The 17,861-nt window shown below is 57.3% G+C and overlaps 2 protein-coding genes across 3 annotated transcripts; one reads left to right on the plus strand and one right to left on the minus strand.

The window, feature by feature from the left end:
- Positions 1 to 8,607: 8,607 nt before the first annotated feature.
- Alyref (Aly/REF export factor) lies at positions 8,608 to 11,622 on the minus strand. The gene is made up of 6 exons (XM_070031651.1): positions 11,277 to 11,622; positions 10,913 to 11,044; positions 9,945 to 10,092; positions 9,294 to 9,357; positions 9,020 to 9,197; positions 8,608 to 8,912 (listed from the first exon to the last, which is right to left on the minus strand). The coding sequence occupies exons 1-6, from the start codon at positions 11,517 to 11,519 to the stop codon at positions 8,898 to 8,900; spliced, it is 780 nt and encodes a 259-aa protein (XP_069887752.1). The 5' UTR covers positions 11,520 to 11,622; the 3' UTR covers positions 8,608 to 8,897.
- Positions 11,623 to 11,702: 80 nt separating this feature from the next.
- Anapc11 (anaphase promoting complex subunit 11) lies at positions 11,703 to 17,788 on the plus strand. 2 transcript variants are annotated; one of them, XM_070031653.1, is made up of 3 exons: positions 11,703 to 11,783; positions 12,332 to 12,451; positions 17,524 to 17,788. In XM_070031653.1, the coding sequence occupies exons 2-3, from the start codon at positions 12,343 to 12,345 to the stop codon at positions 17,667 to 17,669; spliced, it is 255 nt and encodes an 84-aa protein (XP_069887754.1). In that variant the 5' UTR covers positions 11,703 to 11,783; positions 12,332 to 12,342; the 3' UTR covers positions 17,670 to 17,788. The 2 variants fall into 2 exon arrangements, with proteins under 2 accessions (XP_069887754.1, XP_069887753.1); XM_070031652.1 differs by lacking the exon at positions 11,703 to 11,783 and adding an exon at positions 12,083 to 12,166.
- The last annotated feature ends 73 nt before the right edge of the window (positions 17,789 to 17,861 follow it).

Below are 17,861 nucleotides of genomic sequence, written 5' to 3' on the forward strand. Positions count from 1 at the left end.
CGCTCCCCGGGCGGGGTCGGCCCGCGCATGCGCGGTGGGCGGCGCGGGCCGGGGCGCCACCGCCATCTTGCGGCCGGCCTCGTGGGCGCGTCCTGCGTGGGCCGGCGCCCGCGATCGCCCCGCAGGCCCTGCGTGGTCGTGGTGAGGCCAGGGCGTTCCCTCCGCGGCTACGGCCGAGCCTAAGGCGCTCCACGCCCCCTCTGGAGCCGCCTCCCGGCCCGCCAGGCCCCAGGCTGCTCTGCCTTTGTCCTGCGCCCTCTGCGCAGGGCCACACCTCGTGGGTGTGGCGGCTCGCGCGGCCCTGGGCGCCCTGCGCGGCCCGGGTGCCCGCGTTCTCCCGGGAGGCCGCGCGCCCTGCGCGTCCCCGGTGCCCGCGTTCTCCCCGGAGGCCGTGCGCCCTGCGTGTCCCGGGTGCCCGCGTTCTCCTGTGAGGCCGCGCGCCCTGCGCGTCCCCGGTGCCCGCGTTCTCCTGGAGAGGCCGTGTGCCCTGCGCGGCCCGGGTGCCCGCGTTCTCCCCGGAGGCCGTGCGCCCTGCGCGTCCCGGGTGCCCGCGTTCTCCCCGGAGGCCGTGCGCCCTGCGCGGCCCGGGTGCCCGCGTTCTCCTGTGAGGCCGTGCGCCCTGCGCGTCCCCGGTGCCCGCGTTCTCCCCGGAGGCCGTGCGCCCTGTGCGTCCCCGGTGCCCGCGTTCTCCCCGGAGGCCCTGCGCCCTGCGTGTCCTGGGTGCCCGCGTTCTCCCCGGAGGCCGTGCGCCCTGCGTGTCCCGGGTGCCCGCGTTCTCCCCGGAGGTCGTGCGCCCTGCGTGTCCCGGGTGCCCGCGTTCTCCCCGGAGGCCATGCCCTGCGCACCCCTATCCCATCCCGGATTATCCCTGGAGGCTGTGGGTGGAGGACTGACTCCCGCCTTTCCCAGGTCAAACTGGGCACCAGCTGTGCCCTAGGCAGGTCACTCTGACCTTGGCTCACGGAAGTCCCCTCGGCGCTGGGCCTGGCCAAGGACACCACCCTCAGCCCCCCCCCCCCCCCCCCAGGGACCACAGCCTATTTTTCAATTCCCTGCTTCCTTGTTAAGATCCATATAAACCTACCCCCAACTCCAGTCCCTGGCACCGCATCTCACGCTTCCGAAAGTGCATGTATGCAGTGCCAGTACTGGGGCCTGAGCTCAGGACCTAGGCACTGCCCCTGAGCCAATTTGTGCTCTGGGTCAGCTCTATCCTAGCTACTCAGGAGGCTGAGATCTGAGGATCCCGGTTCAAAGCCAGCCCGGGCAGGAGAGACCATGAGACTCCTATCTCCAATAAACCACCAGAAAACCGGAAGTGGCGCTGTAGCTCAAGTGGTAGAGCGCTTGCCTTGAGCTGAAGAGCTGAGGGACAGCGCCCAGGCCCAGAGTTCAAGCCCCATGACCGACAAAAAAAAAAAAAGAGTCTCAGACTTTTCTGCTTGGGCTGGCTTTGAACCATGATCCTCAGATCTCAGCCTCCAGAGTAGATAGGATTACAGGCACCTAGCTCTTTGGTTTTTTTGTTTGGTTGGTTGGTTTTGTTTTTGCTCTTCTAGTTGAGTCCTGCTCCACTTCCAGATTTTTGGTGGTTAATTGCTGAAGAGTTTCAACTGATTTTCCAGGCTGGGCTGGAGATCCTCAGGTCCCAGCCTCCTAAGGAGCTAGGATTACAGGTGTGACTCACACCTGCTATGCCCATCATTATTCTATTCTGTTAAATGTGATGAATACAAATGACAATAGGACATTCAGTTTCCTGTAGGCCACCTACCTGTGTTTCCTAGTAAGCTCCAAATTTCCCAGGGAGAAAAATTCTAATCCATAATGACTTGTCTTCAATGCAGACAAAAGTAGAGATTAAAAACACCCAAAAAACCAGGAGCTAGTGTAATCCTTGCTATACAGGAAGCTGAGATTTGAGGATTGCCATCACGGGAAGGAAAGTTTGTGGGACTCGTCTTTAGTTAACCATCAAAAAGCCCCAAGTAGAGTTGTGCTCAGAGCAGTAGAATGCTAGCCTTAAGCAAAAACAGCTCAGGTACTACACCTAAGTCCTGAATTCAAACCCCAGGACTGGCAAAAAAACAAACCAGAATGAAGCTATAGCTCAAATGGTAGAGCACCCATCTTGAAGGAAAAAGCTCAGGACAGCAACCAACGTTAAATTCAAGACCCAGGATTGGCGCACACACTGCGTGCACACACACACAGGGGAGGTTCTTTTTTTTTGGGGGGGGGGTCTGGTCGTGGGGCCTGAACTCTGGGCCTGGGTGCTGTCCCTCAGCCCTTCAGCTCAAGGCTAGCACTCTACCACTTGAGCCACAGCGCCACTTCCGGCTTTTTTCTTTTGACTTATATGGTGCTGAGGAATGGAACCCAGGGCCTCAGGCATGCAAGGCAAGCGTTCTACCACTGAGCCACCTTCCCAGCCCCGACACAGAGGAAGTTCTGAAACATGCTACAATATAAGTGAACCTTTTGGATTATTGATAAGGAATAGGAAGCCAGATAAAATACTCCATGAGCTGGGCACTGGTGGCTCAGGCCTGTCATGCTAGCTACTGAGGAGATTGAGATCTGAGGATCACAGTTCAAAGCCAGCCTGGGCAGGAAAGTCCGTGAGACTCTTATCTCCAATTAACCACTAGAAAGCTGGAAGTGGCGCTGTGGCTCAAATGGTAGAGCGCTCACTTAGGGCTGAAGAGCTGAGGGACAGCGCCCAGGCCCAGGGTTCAAGCCCCATAAAAAGCTCAAGCCCTGACAAAAAAGCTCAGTGAAGCCCCACAACACACACACACACACACACACACACACACACACACAGACACACACACACACACACACACACACACACACACCCCAAAGGAAAAAAATACTATATGATTCCATTTATATAGCACACCAAAAATAGGCAAATTCATAGAAAGTAGGTAACTAGTGGCTGATGATAGGAGAAACGCAGAGGACCTGCCAGGGTTTGAGGCTTCTTTTAGGGATGATGGTGGGGAGGAGGTGCTAAGCCTTCTGTGGCAATGGAACTGTGTACCTGCTCGGTGGGCGACTCCTCACAAAGCACTGAGTACAGACTGCTTGCAGCCGTAGCCGCAGCCACACTCTTGGGAGAGTGTGGGAGGCAGCCTGCCTTGTACTGTGACCTTTTTGTTATTTCAATAAGACACTAGTTTAGTTTTAAAAGCAACTTCATATTACAGTTAAGACTGTGTGTGGAGGCTGTCCGCGTCAAACCCCAGCACCTCAGCTTTGCAGCCTGTCAGCTTTGACGACATACGGCTGGCCCATGGTGGCTGACACGGCACTAATGCCCCACCCTCTCCTCTACCTTGGCATCCTGAACTCACCAAGTATGTTATCTCAGTACTCGATTTTGCTGTTGTTTTGTGTGTGTGCATGCGTGCATGTGTGCGCGTGCTGGTCCTGGGGCTTGAACCCAGGGCTTAGGCACTGTCTCCTGAGCTTTTTTTTTTTTTTTTTGGTCAGTCATGGGTCTTGAACTCTGGGCTTGGGCTCTGTCCTTCAGATCTTCAGCTCAAGGCGAATGCTCTACCACTTGAGCCACAGTGCCACTTCCGTTTTTTCTGAGTGGTTTATTGGAGATAAGAGTCTCATGGACTTCTGTGCTTGGGCTGGCTTTGAACCACAATCCTCAGATCTCAGCCTCCTGAATAGCTAGGATGACAGGCATGAGCCACCAGCACCCAGGTGGTCCCCTGAACTTTTGTGTTCAAGGCTAGTGCTCTGCCACTTGAATAACAGCCCTACTTCTGGCTTTTTTGCTGATTATTTGAAAATAAAAGTCTCATAGACTTAGCTGCCAGTCTGGCTCAGGTCTCAGCCTCCCTCCCGAGTAGCTTGGATTATAGGCATGAGCCACCCATGGCCTATCTACCTCAGGACCTTTTGCTTGCTATTCTCTACCAGTGAAACATTCCCCAGACTGGGAAGGTGGCTCAGTGGTAGAGCGCTTGCCTTGCATGCCTGAGGCCCTGGGTTCGATTCCTCAGCACCACATAAGCAAAAAGAAAAAAGCTGAAGTGGCGCTGTGGCTCAAGTGGTAGAGCGCTAGCTTTGAGCTGAAGAGCTGAGGGACAGCACAGCGCTCAGGCTCAGAGTTCAGGCCCCATGACCGGACCCAAAAAAAAAAAAAACATTCCCCAGAAACTGGTGGGTGTGGCCCACACACGGGCCCGGCCGTGTTTTCTCAGAGAATTTCCTGTGTGGGGTTCTGCACGGCCACCTCTTCTGGCACCCTGTGTTCACCTCCCTCTGCCCACCCTCCATCAGAACGTCCTGCATCTGAGAAGAGACAGCACTTGGCTCTCTATTTCCCAAGGTGCTGGAAAACTATGCTGGGTGTTCAGCAAGCACTCAGACTTGTGTTGGGTGAGTAAATAAGGTTTATTGTTTTTGCATTCCTGCATTCCTTTTCTTGGCTGGATTCCTGGGAGGATCAGAGACCTGAGTAGAGTAGACCTTATTTAGTAGACATAAACCAGGCTGTGAACAGGCACATGATGATTGTATGGAGAGAAACTCTGGCTCTGTTTCTGCTCGCACACTTCCCTTACACTGCTGTGGCCACGCTACATGAGGGCTGCTCATTTTTGTGTCCCTTCTGGTACACTTTTGGAGCTTGGTAAGAAGCAAAACTTACTGATGTTGGCCTGGGAAGGTGGCTCAGTGGTAGAGCGCTTGCCTTGCATGCTCGAGGCCCTGGGTTTGATTCCTCAGCACCACATAAGCAAAAAGAAAAAAGCCAGAAGTGGCGCTGTGGCTCAAGTGGTAGAGCGCTAGCCTTGAGCTGAAGAGCCGAGGGACAGCGCCCAGCCCAGAGTTCAGGCCCCACAACGGGCTGAATCCCAAAGCCTTTTGAGGGTGGTGTGAGTCTGTGTCCAGTCCCAGAGGCCATGCTGGCCTGAGGCCCCTCCTCATCCAGCATGGATCTTTGTCCACACTCAACAAAAGCCAAGGTTCTCCAGCTACAGCCAAAAGCTTTCGGCTGACGCTGCGAGCAGCTGCCCAGGGAGACCATCAGCCCAGGGAAAGGCCTTCTTCCTTTCTTTTCTTTATTCTTGAACTCTGGGCTTGGGAACTGTCCTTGTACTCTTCAGCTCAAGGCAAGTGCTGTAACGCTTGAGCCACAGCACCACTCTTTATTGGAGACAAGAGTCTCATAGACTTTCCTGCCTGAGCTGGTTTTGAACCGCGGTCCTCAGATCTCAGCTTCCTGAGTAGCTGGGATGACAGGCGTGTGCCACCGGCGCGGGCTGTTTCTTCCTTTCTTGTGGCCCGTTTGAAAGCCCTGAAGTCTACCCCTCACTCATGAGCCACATTCTGTCTCCTCTTGGGCACCACGGACTCTACAGGTTCTGGGTTTCCCCGGGTGCCTGAAGCGTGCAAGCCAGCCTGCCAAAGACATGCTGCTTACGCTCTGAGCAAGAATCGTAGGAGAAAAGCATGCAGGCCGCCAGGTCTCCCTCCATCCTTCCACCCAGTTAACGTTCTTTGGGAAAAGCAGTGCTGGCCTGTGACTCCTCGCCCCGGCCTCCGCCCCGCACACACGCCGTTGGTTCCAGCTGCATCAGCACAAGCGCACATCTCCTCTTCCCCCACGCTTCCCCGGAACGACCGTAAGAAATGGTCCTCTGGCCAAAGGAAGGAAGGGAGGCTATGCAGCCGCCTCGGCACGAATGCCGCCCCGGATCTAACCTCAGCACTGGTGTCTCCTGGCACGCACCCGGCTTTGTTCTGCGGCGTCCTCTTTCCCAACAACTCCTTCAGGCCGCTCCTGCCTGGCCTCCCGCCTCCCGCGTCTGGCCTCCCTTCTCAGGACTGCCCACCCACTGAAGCCATGTCTCACAACCCTTCCTTGTGCCCTGTTAGCTCCCCAGGTTGCTTGTGCCTCTGGTGAGATGCCACCTACTGCCAAGCCACCAGGGCCCAGCACTGTGCCCAGCACAGGTGGCCACTGGTGCTGGTGCACATCACTTCCCAAGCCCGAGAGGTCGGTCCTGCAGCTTTCCGGGCTGCCTGCGAGCATGATGTGCCCGGCCAGCCCCAACACTCAGCCGCGCCACCTCCTCAGGGCCTGCCTGGCACTGATTGACTTCTGCCTCTCATCCATAGTCACAGCAACTCAAGTAGATGCATGGTAACCCTTTCCCTTACTGGACTAAGCTCCTAAGGTGAGGGGGTGGAGGCGTGGCTCAGCTGGTAGAGCACCAGCCAGTGGACTGAAGTGTCAGGTCCATTCAGTCACCTCCATCCATCTTCCTGCCTTGTGATGTCCCTGCCCCGCACACAGGCCTCGCAGACACTGCTGGCCCCTCAGAGCCACCCCGCGCGCGGCCAGGGACCCACAAACAGCCTCAGGAGCTTCAGCAGCGCAGGGGCTCTCCTGCCTCTGGGCTCTGCTGGGCTCTGCTGGCAGGCGGCAGAGTGGGGGGCAGGGCCGGGGAGCCGGAGCCCCAGCAGGCTGGGAAGGCTGTCTCTCCTGGCTCTGCACTGTTTTTTTTTTTTTTTTGTTTTGGTCGGGTCATGGGGTCTGAACTCTGGGCCTGGGCGCTGTCCCTCAGCTCTTCAGCTCAAGGCTAGTGCTCTACCACTTGAGCCACAGCGCCACTTCCAGCTTTTTTCTTTTTGCTTATGTGGTGCTGAGGAATCGAACCCAGGGCCTCAGGCATGCAAGGCAAGCGCTCTACCACTGAGCCACCTTCCCAGCCCTGCGCTGCTTTTTGAATTGACATCAGATTCTTTTTGTAAGACAGTCTTGTGTGAGCAGGTGCTTTGAACTCGGGAGGTTCAAAGTTGGGGTTCTACCACTTGGGGCCTTTTGCTGGTTAATGGGAGATCCATCTCTGGACCTTCTTGCCTGCTCTGGCTTTGAACCACAATCCTCACATCTCAGCCTTGGGCGATGGTGTCTTAGGTGGTCCTTGCTGGAGCTCTCTGCCTTAGCCTTCCGGAAGAAGCGTGATGGAAAGGAATGCCCCACTGTGTTACTGTCCCTGCCCCCCACATTCGGTGGCTCTGGAGAACCTGTGTCCAGGGGCACGTTTGATACCCCTGACAGACGCTGTTGAGACCCTAAAACTCATTTCACACTCATTGCTCTCCCACCGTGCCCCCCTTTGTCCCCAACTTTACTTTTTCTGCCCAATATTTAAAGGGACCCTAGTTATAAAGGAGGTGTACCGTTTCCCCTTCAACTCAGGTGTGAACTTCACTGTCCATGCCAGGCTTTCCTTCAAATAAAGCCTGTTGTCTTTTCTTACAAGGGTATAGGCACCCACTATCACACCTGGCCTGGCTATGTTCTTCTACTAGTTATTTTTTGACCAAGTTCAGCTAGCTCTCCTTGCAGTCAATCAGTGACTCAGTCATTATTCCCTATGCAATACAATGTAACCACTTACATTTATTTTTATTTGGTGCCAGTCCTGGGGCTTGAACTCAGGGCCAGGGCGCTGTCCCTGAGCTCCTTTTGCTCAAGGCTAGCACTTTACCACTCAAGCCACAGCATCCCAATTCCAGCTTTTTTCTGTGATTAATTGGATGTGAGTCTTACAGACTTTCCTGCCTGGGCTGGCTTGACACCATGATCCTCAGATGGCAGCCTTTTTGAGTAGTCGATTATAGATGTGAGCCACCAGCACCCAAGCCCATGTTTTTTATTAAGTACTTTAAATAACCAGTATTATTTAGGATTATGCCTATAATCTTAGCTACTCAGGATAGCAAGAAGTTCCAAGGCCAGTCTGGGCAAGAAGTCTACAAAATCTCAAGGGACCAATAAGAACCCAGGCAGTATGGCGGTATATACCTGTCTCTCTAGCTATGCGGAAAATATGGGTAAAATCATGGTCTAGGCCACCCTAGTATATATTTTTTAAAAAAGCAAAATCCTGTTAGAGAGGCTGGATGCTGGTGGCACTGAAATCCTAGCTACTTAGATCTCAGGATCTAAGTTTGAAGTCAGCCCAGGCAAAATCTGTAACTCTATCTCTACTTAACCACCCAAAACCAAAATCTGGAGTTGTAGCTCAGATGGTGAAATGCTGCCCTTGAGTATAAAAGCTCAAGGACATCACCAGGCTGAGTTCAAGCCCCAGGGTGTACAGACAGACAAGACAGACACACACACACAAACATACATGTAAACTAACAGAAAAGTAAAGCACCACAGGATGTGCATTCTTGTCATTTTACATGAGGGATGTCGGTTCCAGAACCAACATGGTCCAGGACACTGAAGAACCACCACAGTTAAGGGACAGCACTGTGAGTCTGAAATGTCCAATCCAGGCTTCTGTGAGACCAGGTATGAAACATAAAACGAACAGCCCAGGATCGTAGGGTCATGGGAAATGGAGAAATGAACGGCCTGGCCTGTTCTGCCCCACTCCCTCCCTTCGCCCCAAGGTAAAGGGTGGTGGAGGATGGACAGGCAGCTCCAGGGTGAGGCCATGTGCTCAGTTGTCCCCACACACCTGCGGAGAGTAAGTTTGAACAATGGGGGGAGAACAAAGTAACAGCTACACATTCTGGCAGCGATCAGCAAGGGGATGAATCAGGCAGACTGCTCTGTTCTACACACATTTCTATTTTATTATGGCAAAGGTGAAAACGCCACCTTCCCCACAACAGCAACCAGTAAAATTTATCCCAAAAATAACTCGGTACAAAACAGGTCTGTTTCAGAATTTTAAAAAAAAAAAAAGAAAGAAAAGAAAGAGGGGGAGGGGGCTTTACATGAGTTTTAAATCCTATTTTAAAACAAAAGAAATGAATCCGATTGGCCGCACAGCCCAGCTGCCCCCTCCCCTCCAGGGAGGGTGGACGCAGCCTGGGTCCTGTTGCCGGCGAGGGCTTGCTGCTTAACTGGTGTCCATCTGAAACAGAGGGGAAGGGTCAATCAGGAGGTGCGGGTGCTTCCGGCTCTATTGGGCCCGGGCCGCGCACTGTCCCACCCTGGCTTCGGCGTCTCCGCAGGACTCACCCTGGCATTATAGGCGTCCAGCTGTGCGTCCAGCTCCTCTGCGGATAGCTGCTGCTTTGAGCTCCTGCCCGTGCCTCTGCCTCTGCCTCTGCTGCCCCCTCGGGTCCCTCTCCGAGTGCCGCCACCACTGCCAAATCCTCCAGAGCCACGGCTTCTAGTCATGCCACCTCTGCTTATGCTGGCGAGAACACAAAGAACTCGTTGGTTTAGCGAGGAGAGACACCAGGGGAAGGAGGATCAGCAGCGCGGCCCATCTCAAGGCCCCAGAACTCACCTTTGTGCAGGTCTCCGCTGTGTCTCGATCTGTGATGTGACAAGCTGGATGTTCATGGGGCGGCCTGTGGCAAAGAATACAAGAGTTCTCACTCCAGAGGCTCTGATGCCCACCCAAGATCCCACACCCTGGTCTCCATGCAAGCTCTGGAAAGGGCCTCTGTGCGTCTCCAATGCCCCCAATGGGGAGATGGCCTGGAGAGCCTGGTGGGAAGACAAAGTGGCAAGGACAACACCCCACCAACACGTCTCTCCTTCTCAGTTCAGGCTAAGAGGGCTGTTTGGTCAGGTGTCTGGGGTGCTCATGGGTGGACAGGTGTGGGTGACCTGGCGGAAGAAGAACAGGTACCTTTATCTTACGACTACAGCCCCGCACTCAGGTGTACTATGGCGGTTCTGAGAAGGCTTCACAGAAGTGAATCTTCCGGAAGGAGCTGAAGGAGGGGAGGGATGTAGCTTGCTGGATGGGGGTTCACAAGAGGTTGGTCCAGATGTGTGGGGCAGCATGAGAGGTGGCAGAATGGAAGAGAGAGACAAAGGGGGCAAATGCAAAGTGTCCTCCACCAGAGGGGCAGCCCACATTCCTACAGGGACAGGTGCCAGCCCAAGTTCCACAAGCCCGGCAGGCTCTTGGGCCCAGCCCCAGACTCACCATCCAAAGGAACACCGTTGTACTGTTTCATAGCCTTCAGGGCATCTGCCTTGCGTTCAAAGTGCACATCTGCTGTTCCTAAGCTGCGCCCAGAGCGATCGTAGTGCACAGCAGCCTTCTTTAAGGTTCCAAACTCAGCAAAGAGTTCCTAGGAGTCAGATAGGGGACCGTTAGCACGGCACCTAAGTTGTTTTCCTTATGGTGGCCTTAGGCCAGTCCCTACCAGCATGAGGGCTGGGGGTGGGGGGCAGGGCACACGGCAAAGGAGCCGAAGGAAGGGGACAGAATTGCCCGCTTCCAAGGACATAGGGGTTTAGAGGCCGAGTGCCTCCCTAGAGACCTAGAACACAAAACTTAAAAGTCATCATCCTGCTCAGCAAAGGAAGACTTACAAATGCCTAGGAACAGCTTGATGAAACAGTAAAAGGTCAGGAGTAAAAGCCAAGGAGGAAGATGTCCAGCAGACCAGAGCAGCGGTTAGGGCCCGTTGATACTGGCACGCCGGACCCCACCCTTCACCCCCAGACAGATTGTCTCACCTTTCCCTCTCCTCCAACTCAAGCCTGCTGCAAAGTCTGAAGTCAAGCAGGCCCCGGAGGCTGCCCTGACCTCAGGCCGGCTGGGCGCTGCGAGAGGGACCCCGGAGTGTGGGGCTACTCCCAAGTGCGGAGACACCGTGAGTGCCACGGGGTGTCTCGTCCACCACCAGGCCGACCCGATGGAGGGACTCGGGGAAGAAGACCCCGGAAGGCCCGGCACTGCCTCTCGCCTCCAAGTCTCATTCCCAACAAGTTGTGTCTAACCAGGAAACCACCTTCCGTGCCTTTGGCTTTACTTAAAACAGACCAAGTGGGAAGGGACAGAACCAGGAAGCTTCGATCGGAGCCTGGGGTGAAGGGCCAGGAGCCGGGGCGCCGTGTCGGCCTCCGGAACAGCGATCGGGGCCGGCGGTCGCCCGCGCCGCCTACCTGGATGTCGGCGTCCGACACTCCGAAGTCCAGGTTGGACACCAGCAGCTTGCCCCCGGTCTCCACGCCGGCGCCGCCCCCGAAGCCGCTGTCGAAGAGGTCGTGCTGCCACTTGTCGGGAAGCTGCTTGGGCTGCGGGCGGAGCGGGCCGGTGAGCCTCGCCCGCGCCGGGCGGGCCCGCCGCTCCCCGCAGCCCGGCCCCCGGGCGGCTCCCGCGTCCCCTCGGCGCCCGCCACGCGGCCCCCGGCGGCCCAGGACAAAGCGCCCGGCGGGGCCCCCGCCGCCGCCGCCGCCGCCGCCGGGCCCGCGCGGCCGGGCTCGGCCCCGCCCCGCCCCGCGCCGCCCCGCCCGGCCCCGCACTCACCCGGCTGTAGGGCGCCGGCCGGTTCCGGCCGCCGCCGCCGCCGCCCGCGGCGCCGCGGGCGATGGCCGGCCGGTTCCGCATGGGCCCGCCGCCCCGGCTGACCCGCGCGGCGGCCTGCGCCCCGCCGCCGCGCCCGCCCTGCGAGCCGGCCCTGCCGCGGCCCCGGCCCCCGCCGCGGCCGCCCCGCTGGCTCCGGTTCAGCTTAATGATGTCGTCCAGAGACATATCCATTTTGTCGGCCATGGCGGGCGCGGATCGGGCCTCGGCTCGAGCCCGCGCGTCAGCACGCCCGCTCGTCACGTCCGGCGTCGCGCGCGGCCTTCCGGCGAGGCGGCCCGGGGCGGCAGCTGATTGGCCGCGGCGCGAGTGGCGCGGGCCGGAGCGAGCGTGCTGGGCGCGAGGGGCGGCGGGCGCTGCTCTGAGGCGCCGGCCGCGCCGCGGACGTTTTTGTACCTTCCCGCGCGACGCCGGCGCCGCCAACGGAAGGGCGGGGCGGCGCGCGGAGAGGTGGGGCGGCGGGGGCGGGGCCGGGCGGGCCGGGGGCCGGGCGGGACCGGGCGGGCCGGGAGGCGGGCCGGGAGGCGGGCCCGGAGGCGGATGGGCGGGGCCGGGGCCGCGGGGCCGGGGCCGGAGGCGGATGGGCGGGGCCGGGGCCGCGGGGGCGGGCCCAGGGGCGGGCCCGGAGGCGGATGGGCGGGGCCGGCCCCCGGGGCCTCTCCCTGGCAGTTCCGGCGTCCGGCTGGGGTCCCGGGCCTCCGGCTGCGTTCCCTCGGCGCCGCGGCGGTCGCAGGCGGGCGCGGGCGGCGGCGAGCCTCTTTCTGCTTCCCCGAGGCCGAAGGCCCCGAGATCTTCGCGCCCCACCGACGGAAGCCGGCGTGGCCTTCCCGGGTGTAGGTCTCAGCCCCCCGAGGGCGGCGACGCGGGCCGGGCGCGCGCTGCGCCCCGCGGGGCCCCTTCCCGGGCGGCGCCGGGCGCTCCGCGGCCTGGCCCCGGCCCCCGGGCCCCCGAGGCGTCGCCCCCGGACCGCGCTGCAGCGGGCTGTGCTCCTCCCGCAGGCCCCGGCGCCATGAAGGTGAAGATCAAGTGCTGGAACGGCGTGGCCACCTGGCTGTGGGTGGCCAACGACGAGAACTGCGGCATCTGCAGGATGGCCTTCAACGGCTGCTGCCCGGACTGTGAGTGACCCGCGCGGGGCCCTGCCCGGGCCTCGGGACCCCTGCCCGCGACCCTGCCCGGGCCTCGGGACCCCTGCCCGCGACCCTGCCCGGACCCTGCCCGGGCCTCGGGACCCCTGCCCGCGACCCTGCCCGGGCCTCGGGACCCCTGCCCGGGCCTCGGGACCCCTGCCCGCGACCCTGCCCGGGCCTCGGGACCCCTGCCCGCGACCCTGCCCGGGCCTCGGGACCCCTGCCCGCGACCCTGCCCGCGACCCTGCCCGGACCCTGCCCGGACCCTGCCCGGGCCTCGGGACCCCTGCCTGCGACCCTGCCCGGGCCTCGGGACCCCTGCCTGCGACCCTGCCCGGGCCTCGGGACCCCTGCCCGCGACCCTGCCCGGGCCTCGGGACCCCTGCCCGCGACCCTGCCCGGGCCTCGGGACCCCTGCCTGCGACCCTACCCGGACCCTGCCCGGACCCTGCCCGGGCCTCGGGACCCCTGCCTGCGACCCTGCCCGGGCCTCGGGACCCCTGCCCGCGACCCTACCCGGGCCTCGGGACCCCTGCCTGCGACCCTACCCGGGCCTCGGGACCCCTGCCTGCGACCCTACCCGGACCCTGCCCGGGCCTCGGGACCCCTGCCCGGCCCGCCGCCCCTCCAGCCTCTCACCGGGCGAGGGGCCCGCTGCCCTTCCCGGAGTACACCCGCCGGGGTGGGGGCGGCTGGGAGCCTGGGGTTCCAGTCCTCGGCACCCGGCACTCACAGAGGTCCAGGGGCGGCGCACGCCCCCTCTGGGGCTTGAACTCTGGGCACTGTGCCTGAGAGGTTTTTTGGTTTGTTTTTCACTCTTTTGTCGGTGGCTGTCCCTGAGTCTTCTTTGTGGTCACCCACTCACACGAGTGGTAGCACTCTACCACTTCAGCCACAGTGCTCTCCCAGTTCTTTTTTCCTTTTTGCCAGTCCTAGGGCTTGGACTCAGTGCTCGGGCACTGTCCTCCACCTGCTTTTGCTGAAGGCAAGCCTCTACCACTTGAGCCACAGCACCACTTCTGGGTTTTTCTGTGTATGTGGTGCTGAGGAATCAAACCCAGGACTTCATGCATGCCAGGCACTAAGCTACCTCCCCAGTACTTCCAGTTTTGACTGGTTAATTGGAGAGAAGAGTCTCATGGACTTTCTTGCCTGAGCTGGCTTCAATCCTCAGATCTCAGCCTCCTGAGTAGGATTATAGGCGTGAGCCATTGGCAGCTGGCTTCCTGAGGTTTTTGCTGAAGGCTAGCTCTATCCATTGAGTCACAGCTCCACTTTGGCTTTTTGTTGGTTAGCTGGAGATAGTTTCACACTTTCCTGCCCTGTTGGTTTCAAACAACAATCAGATCTCAGCCTCTTGAGTAGGAAGGTGTGAGCTATCAGTGCCAGGCTTTTTTTGGGGGAAAGGACAGGTTCTCATTGTGTAGCCCAGGCTGGCCTCAAAGTTGGGATCTTCCAGTCACCTGAAGGATGAGATTATGGGTTTGAGCTTGATTTTTACACTCCCTGGGCTGAAAAGAAATTTTACTGCCCAGGCCTTAATCCAACCAGGTGATGAGATGGGCGGGGATGTGTTAAATCTTTGATAGGTTTAAGGTGTGGCTCAAATAACTATGCTGGAGTATTTGCTAAGGAACCACACTGGGCCCTGAGTTAAATCCCTGGTACTACCAAAAAAGAAAGAAAAAAGGGGCCGGGAAGTTGGCTCAGTGGTAGAGCGCTTGCCTTGCATGCCTGAGGCCCTGGGTTCGATTCCTCAGCACCACATAAGCAAAAAGAAAAAAGGCTGGAAGTGGCGCTGTGGCTCAAGTGGTAGAGCACTAGCCTTGAGCTGAAGACTCTTACCTCCAATGAGCCACCAGAAAAAGTCAGAACTGGCGCTGGGGCCCAAGTAGTAAAGTTAAAACCTTGAGTGAAAATTTTCAAGTAGCGTGCCCAGCTCCTTCACGACTCACAGAATCATCCACAAAAGAGTATTTTTTTTTTTTTACCTTTAGCATAAATAAAGGTTTTATTGGTCAGTTTGGGTGAATGACAGACTGACATACCCCCAACCTACTGTTGTACACATTCCGGCCCTTCAGGTGACAGAAACAGCTAAACTTATGGCTTCATTAGGTTTTACCTATAGCATTCAAGGTTAGAGACCAGTCTAGGTCTAGTTTTATTTAATCCCTCCTAAACCACTCTTAAAGCCTAGCACCTATAATCAAACTCAGTTTTAGTTCTAATTAACCAGCAAAAAGTCTGAAATGGAGGTATAGCTCAAATGGTAGCTTGAACTAAAAAGCTAAGAATACAAGCCCTGAGTTCAAGCCCCAGTAACAGCCATGCACACAGATCACATCACTCAAGCCAGAGCCAGTGGCTTATACCTGTAATCCTGGCTACTCAGGAGGTTGAGATTTGAGGATTACGGTGGTTTGAAGCCAGCCTGGCAGGAAAGTCCATGAGACTCTTGATCCAGTAAATTACTCAATAACTCAGAAGTAGCACTGTGGCTTACGTGGTAGAGTGCTAGCCTTGAGTATAGAAAGGCTCAGGAACAGAGCCCAGGCCCTGAGCCCAAGCCCCAGGACTGGCAAAATAATAAATCACTCTTAAGGATGCTATGAAGATAGGGCACCCACGGCTCCTTTCTATAATCCTAGCTACTCATGGTGAGATCTGAGGATCGACGTCTAGTCAGCACAGGCCGTAAAGTGTGAGACTTTTTTTTTTTGTCGATCATGGGGCTTGAACTCTGGGCCTGGGCACTGTCCCTCAGCTCTTCAGCTCAAGGCGAGCGCTCTACCACTTGAGCTACAGCGCCACTTCCGGTTTTCTGGTGGTTTATTGGAGATAGGAGTCTCACGGTCTCTCCTGCCCGGGCTGGCTTTGAACCGCGATCCTCAGATCTCAGCCTCCTGAGTAGCTAGGATTACAGGCGTGAGCCACCAGCGCCCGGCTCAAGTGTGAGACTTTTATCTCCAATTAACCACCAAGAAGCTGGAAGTGCAGCTGTAACTCATAGTAGAACACTAGCCTTGAGAAAAAAATCTCAGGGACAGAGCCCAGGCCCTGGGTTTCAAATCCTAGGACTGGCACGAACAGGGAAAAAAAAAAAACAAAAAAAAACAAATCTTGAGGGCGAGAACTTAAAGCAGCTTTCAAGCTCTTGGCCTCTCAGAAGCCTTTTTTTTTTTTTTTTTTCCTTTGTGTTGGTCCTTTTTTTCTTTTTCTTGGTGCTGGGCTTGAGCTGCTTTTGCTCAAGGCTAGTGCTCTACCAGCCACAATTTTACTTCCGGCTTTTTCTGAATGGTTTATTGGAGATAAGAGTCACAGATTTTCTTTCCTTGGGTTGACTTTGAACCATGATCCTCAGATCCCAGTCTCCTATGTAGCTAGAATTAAGGTGCGAGCTACCCGGGCTTTGCTAGAATGAGTGTTTTAATGTGTGTGTTTGACAGGTCTGATGTACCTTCTGGCAGATTAAGAAGCCCTAGATTTTTTTTGTGTATGTGTGTGTGGTTTTTTTTTTTTGGTCGGTTGTGGGGCTTAAACTCTGGACTTGGGTGCTATCCCTGTGCTCTTCAGCTCAAGGTGAGCACTCTACCACTTGAGCCACAGCGCCACTTCCGGTTTCTAGTGGTTTATGGGAGATAAGAGTCCCACAGACTTTCTTGCCCCAGCTGGCTTTGAACCACAATCCTCAGATCTTAGCCTCCTGAGTAGCTAGGATTACAGGCATGAGCCATCGGTACCTGGCATAGCCCTAAATTTTTTAATTGAACATGTTCAATTGCTGAATTGAACATGTGAACCCAAGTTACCAAGGCTAAGTTAATAAGTCTTCCCAAAGGGCCTTTGGGTAAAACAGTCCTGTTAAGGGGTGTTTTTTTTTCTTTTTTTGGGGGGGAGGGTCCAGTCATGGGGCCTGAACTCTGGGTCTGGGCGCTGTCCCTCAGCTCTTCAGTTCAAGGCTAGCGCTCTATCACTTGAGCCACAGCGCCACTTGTGGCTTTTTCTGCTTATGTGGTGCTAAGGAATCGAACCCAGGGCCTCAGGCATGCAAGGCAAGCACTCTACCACTGAGCCACCTTCCCAGCCTCAAGGGGTGTTTTAATTTTAAAATAGCCTCATCAAGACACTAGCACATCCTTGTGTGACTTAGACCCAGGGCTACATCAGCTTCCTGTTGGTGGACAGGCTGAGTGCCCCTTGCCAGGGCTCCCCAGCTTCACGCTCACCGGCAAGGGGTGATTTTAAGCAGGGCTCTGCTGAAGGTGGAAAGACCCTCTGAGGAGGGAGGTGTCTGGGGGCTGGCGCTCCAGGACAGGTTGGAGGAAGATAGAGCTAGCCCCTTGGTGCCAGTCAGCCTAACCCCGATAGAGACAGGACCCAGAGGTATTTTTTTTTCTGTGCTGCTCAAACAAGCTCCTCTGAAGGGTGCTTCAGCTGCGTAGAAATTAGGAATCACACCAGATGCCAGTGGCTCACGCCTGTCATCCTAACTACTCAGGAGGCCGACATCTGAGGATCATGCTGGAAAGTCTGTGAGACTCTTATTTCCAATAAACCACTAGAAAACCAGAAGTGGTGCTGTGGCTCAAGTGGTAGAGTGCTCGCCTTGAGCTGAAGAGTTGAGGGACGGGATAGCGCCCAGGCCCAGAGTTCAAGACCCACAGCCAACAAAAAAATAGAAAGAAATTAGGGATCATTGTTGCTCTTGATCAGGACTGGGACCTTCCTCTGCTGCGCTGCACCCTGTGAATGGAGTCAGCCATGTCAGGCCCCGGGGTGGACCCCGGGGTGGACCGATGCCTGCAGCCTGTGCCCTGCTGGGGGTGGGAGAGAGTTAGCTGGCCCAGACCTGGGTCCTCGCCCTCTCTGGCACCTCACCTTTCTTAGTACTCTAGGCCAGGTGTGGAGACGGGCCTGGGAGGGGCCTTTTTTCTGCCTCCCCAGGCTGAGTGCTGGAGGCTTCCACCGCCTTGGCTTACTGCCTGCGGTGCTTTGTGGGGTGGCCACCCCTGGATTGACCGGGTGGCCTGAGCGTCTGACGCCCCGCCCACCTGCAGGCAAGGTCCCGGGAGACGACTGCCCGCTGGTGTGGGGCCGGTGCTCCCACTGCTTCCACATGCACTGCATCCTCAAGTGGCTCAACGCGCAGCAGGCCCAGCAGCACTGCCCCATGTGCCGCCAGGAGTGGAAGTTCAGGGAGTGAGCGAGCCGCCCGCCCGCCCGCCCGCCCGCCCGCGGCCCACACCCGCCCAATAAAGTGAAACTCCCACATGTCCCCGAGCCTCGCTGGAAGCCTCTGGGGCCTGTGTTTTTGGCATATTAGCGAAAGTGTGCTTTGGTGTGGAAACTCGCGCGTATTTATAATGGAATCTTGGGTCACAACCACCACGAGATC

Source organism: Dipodomys merriami, unplaced genomic scaffold, assembly GCF_024711535.1.
Source record: "Dipodomys merriami isolate MVZ:Mamm:240054 unplaced genomic scaffold, mDipMer1.0.p SCAF_202, whole genome shotgun sequence".
Taxonomy (NCBI): Eukaryota; Metazoa; Chordata; class Mammalia; order Rodentia; family Heteromyidae; genus Dipodomys; species Dipodomys merriami.